Genomic DNA, 3,658 nt, shown 5'->3' on the forward strand with positions numbered 1-3,658 from the left:
ATATATATGGATATATATATATGTGTGTATATATATATGTATATATATATATTTAAATTAGGAAATGATACAGCAATATTTAAGTCGCTTGGCTCAGCGTCAAATAGTTTTAGCAAGTGGCTCACCTAGAAGAAAGAAGATTCTGAGCAATGTTGTAAGTCTAAGTTCCTTGTTTATTCATTATTTTGATTCAAATAATAACTTTTTAATAGAAAATTGAAACTTACAGCTACTTTTTAAAATATTATTTTAATAGAAAGAATGATGATGCTTAAGGCTGTTTTTCAAGGACTTCATGAAGTGATGCTTTTTTACAAATAATATGCTACAGTAGAGAACTGATTATCCATAAAGATCGGGGCCATCGCTATTCCGGATAACTGATTTTTCCGGTTTTCTGAATGGCTACAAAATGCCGTTTCTTTTATTTTTTTTATTGTCAAACCCAAATTAAAAAAAATATTTAGAAATAATTATAAAAAGAAGAAAAAACAATAAAGTAATACACATAAGTGTAATAAGATAAAAAGGGAAAAAAAAAATGAAATAAAAATACATACAGGCTTAACATAAAATGAACAAAAATGGGAAAAAAAGGGGGGAAGGGCTCCATATCTTCCTCGTCACTTTCGTCTACTTTGTTGTTGTCTGTGTCAGCACTTAAAACCATCCTCTCCATTCTTTACTTCATTATTAACAAATGAAAGTGGAAAAATCGTGAGCATTTCTTTTCCCTTCTATCGCGAGAAAGACAATGTTTGAATATAATTCTGGATGGAAAAAAAATCCTTTTGAAAATTTCTGGAGAAAAGGAAAACAAAAATTTTTACTTTATTATTTTCAAATAAGAAGAGAAAAATCATGACCGTTTCTTTTCCCTACTATGCACGAGAGAGACATCGTTTGAATATAATTCTGGATGGGGAAAAAAATCCTTTGAAAATTTCTGGAGAAAAGAAAAGTGCAATTTTTTATTTCATTATTCTTTATTATTCTCAAGTGAGAAGAGAAAAATCGCGAGCATTTCTTTCCCTTCCTATGCTCGAGAAAGACATCGTTTGAATATTATTCTGGATGGGAAAAAAATCTTTCGAAAATATCTACAGAAAATAAATTTAAAATCGTTTACTTCCCAAAGGAATAATCTTTCTGCAAAAAACTCTTAAGGGTCTGCTACAATATCACCGTGATTCTGTCACGTAATTACTATCTAGAAGAGTTTAACTTGGCTTTCAACATTTAGCTGAAACATTAATCGAAATCAGAATGAAAAACATGTATCACGATCTTATTCCTCATTAAGCTGAGCGATTTTATTTCTCCTCCACACCAGTTAAACATAAATTGGCAAGCAGACACAGAAGCTGACATAATAAAAAGAATTTATGTTCTACCAAGTTCTGCAATTTTTATTGGTACATCTGGCAATCTCCAAGAGGTTCGTTAACCATTGGTTGAAAAACAATGCTTTGAATTATGCATATTCATTTACATAAATTTCAATGAATATATATTTTACATTAGCACATTTCTGTAAGAATGAAAAGATATAAAAATTTTCTAAAGTCAGCTAGCATAAATATACAGTTTGATATTAATAATTAAAAAATATATATTTGTTTAGAGTCATTTAGTAAATTATGGGAAACATGGTATCTCAGATGAAAAAAAAAACAGTTTCTTTCTCATGGGTGAAACCTATTTTTTCTAGAACAGTTTTTTCTTTACTTGAAGCATTCTGGTCTGAAGCATATTGTATACCTTTTAGAACTCACATAGTTTATGTATAGTCAAGCCTTAATTTCTCATTCACTTTTCATAAAAACTGATAATATATAAACATCTATGTCTGTACTACTATACATAATTTTGAAATTACTGTTATTCAAAAATGTACACTTAACTACTTCAATATCTTTTGCATATTTTGAAGGCTTCGACCATGTCTTTTCAAAACATCTTAATAATTTCAAAATATGACATTTTGGAATAAAATTGATATTAGAAAATATGCTATTCTTATGGAAATGTTGTACATGTGCATGCTAACTCTTACATAACTGCCTGTATGTATCTGTAATTTGCATAATGTTCTAATATGTTCCCAGGGGCTAATTGTAAAAGCTGTGCCTTCGTCATTTGAAGAAAACTTGGAACTAAGTGATTTCTCATCAGTCCATGAATTTGCAGTTGAAACAGCTAGATGCAAAGCTTTAGAAGTCTGGAATCGGCTTAAAATTAGTAAGGTATATAATTTTGCATTCATGGATATTTTTTTATAAATTATTTCTTAAATATTAAAATGATTCAAATGTCTTTTCCCAGCTTGCATGATTACCTATGCAATTTTAATTGAATCTATGCTTTTTAACAGAATAATGTTTTGTTAGAAAGAAATATTGTCTTTTCTTAAACACTTCTGGTGGTTTTAAACGCCTTTCTTAAACAGTTTGGTGATGATTGAGGGGCACCTGAGATCAGATTTCTTAAAATGCAAAGTTTTTCCGCTCATTATGCTCTACATCTCGGAACTTCTTATTCAATTTTAGAAAATTTAAATGAATGACAAAGTTGTTTCCATTCAAATAGCAAGCGATCATGACTCAAACAGACTTCAATGTTATCGTACATAAATTATTACATTTCCATTTGTGAAAATTTTATGACAATAAGCAGCAGATTCTTCTTGAGCTAATAAACCAGAGGGCATGTACCTTATTTAAAAAACTATAAAAGGAAAGAATAGAGCATTAAGTACCTGGACAGGTGAATTTTAAATTGGGTTTCTAAATTCCGACATGAAATGTGCAGGGATGAGAGTCTTTCGCGGATTTCCGCTTTTTTTTTTTTCAGATTTTTCTATTTTTCCCGCTGAAATTTTTTTTTTTTTGCACAAGTTAAAATATTTTAAGAGGAATTTAATTTTTCGCAGATCGAAATTATTGAAGTTTTCATTCCTCCCTCTGAAGTTTCTCTAAAAATCAATTCCTTGGGATAAAACTGGTTGACTTTTATACAGGGATGAGATTTTTTTCCCTTTTGTCTCTCGAATTTCAGCCTTTTTATCAAAAACTCCGACTCTCTAAAAGTTTCGTTTTTTTTTTTTTTAAATAAATATCCCGCTTTTTTGTGAAAATTCAGTCGTTGAAGTAAAATAATTATATTTATTTATGATTTTCAAAGAAAAACAGAAAATTCAAATTATGTCCTAGCTGCTAACCCTCCCGCATTTTTACTTATATTAGCTATTTTCTCCAATTTCAAGCACAGAAAATAAGATTTTCCGTATTTTTTATCCGTTCGCTGGATAGCTCGTATTTTCGTAATTCAGATGTCGCTGCTTCTTGTATTCTGGAGTGAAAGCAAACGAAAAAAGAGGGGGGGAAAAAGTAGAGATGGATTTGCGGTGAAAATATTTATTTGCTCATTCAATTAATTCTGTAAATTTTTATTTATTAAGTCTAAACAAAAATCAAGCCTTTTAGAAATCCCAAGTCCAGACTCTGCTGTTGTTGTTGTTGTTAATTTACGTCACACTAGAGCTGCACAATGGGCTATTGGCGACGGTCTGGGAAACATCCCGGAGGATGATCCGAAGACATGCCATCACAATTTTGATCCTCTGCAGAGGGGATGGCACCCCCGCTTCGGTAGCCCG

The 3,658-nt window shown here is 30.6% G+C and overlaps 1 protein-coding gene across 6 annotated transcripts in view; it reads left to right on the forward strand.

The window, feature by feature from the left end:
* The window catches only part of LOC107454824 (probable bifunctional dTTP/UTP pyrophosphatase/methyltransferase protein), a 26,574-nt gene that overhangs the window by 5,108 nt on the left and 17,808 nt on the right, over positions 1-3,658 (forward strand). For all 6 annotated transcript variants that reach the window (XR_011638151.1, XM_016072134.3, XM_016072131.3 and 3 more), the window contains 2 exons: positions 62-154; positions 2,109-2,246. Coding sequence is in view for 5 of the 6 variants with exons in the window: in XM_016072134.3 (XP_015927620.1) it covers positions 65-154; positions 2,109-2,246 (228 nt within the window). In the remaining variant the exon portion in view is untranslated. The remainder of the gene's footprint in view (positions 1-61; positions 155-2,108; positions 2,247-3,658) is intronic.

This window comes from Parasteatoda tepidariorum, chromosome X1 (genome assembly GCF_043381705.1).
Source record: "Parasteatoda tepidariorum isolate YZ-2023 chromosome X1, CAS_Ptep_4.0, whole genome shotgun sequence".
Taxonomy (NCBI): Eukaryota; Metazoa; Arthropoda; class Arachnida; order Araneae; family Theridiidae; genus Parasteatoda; species Parasteatoda tepidariorum.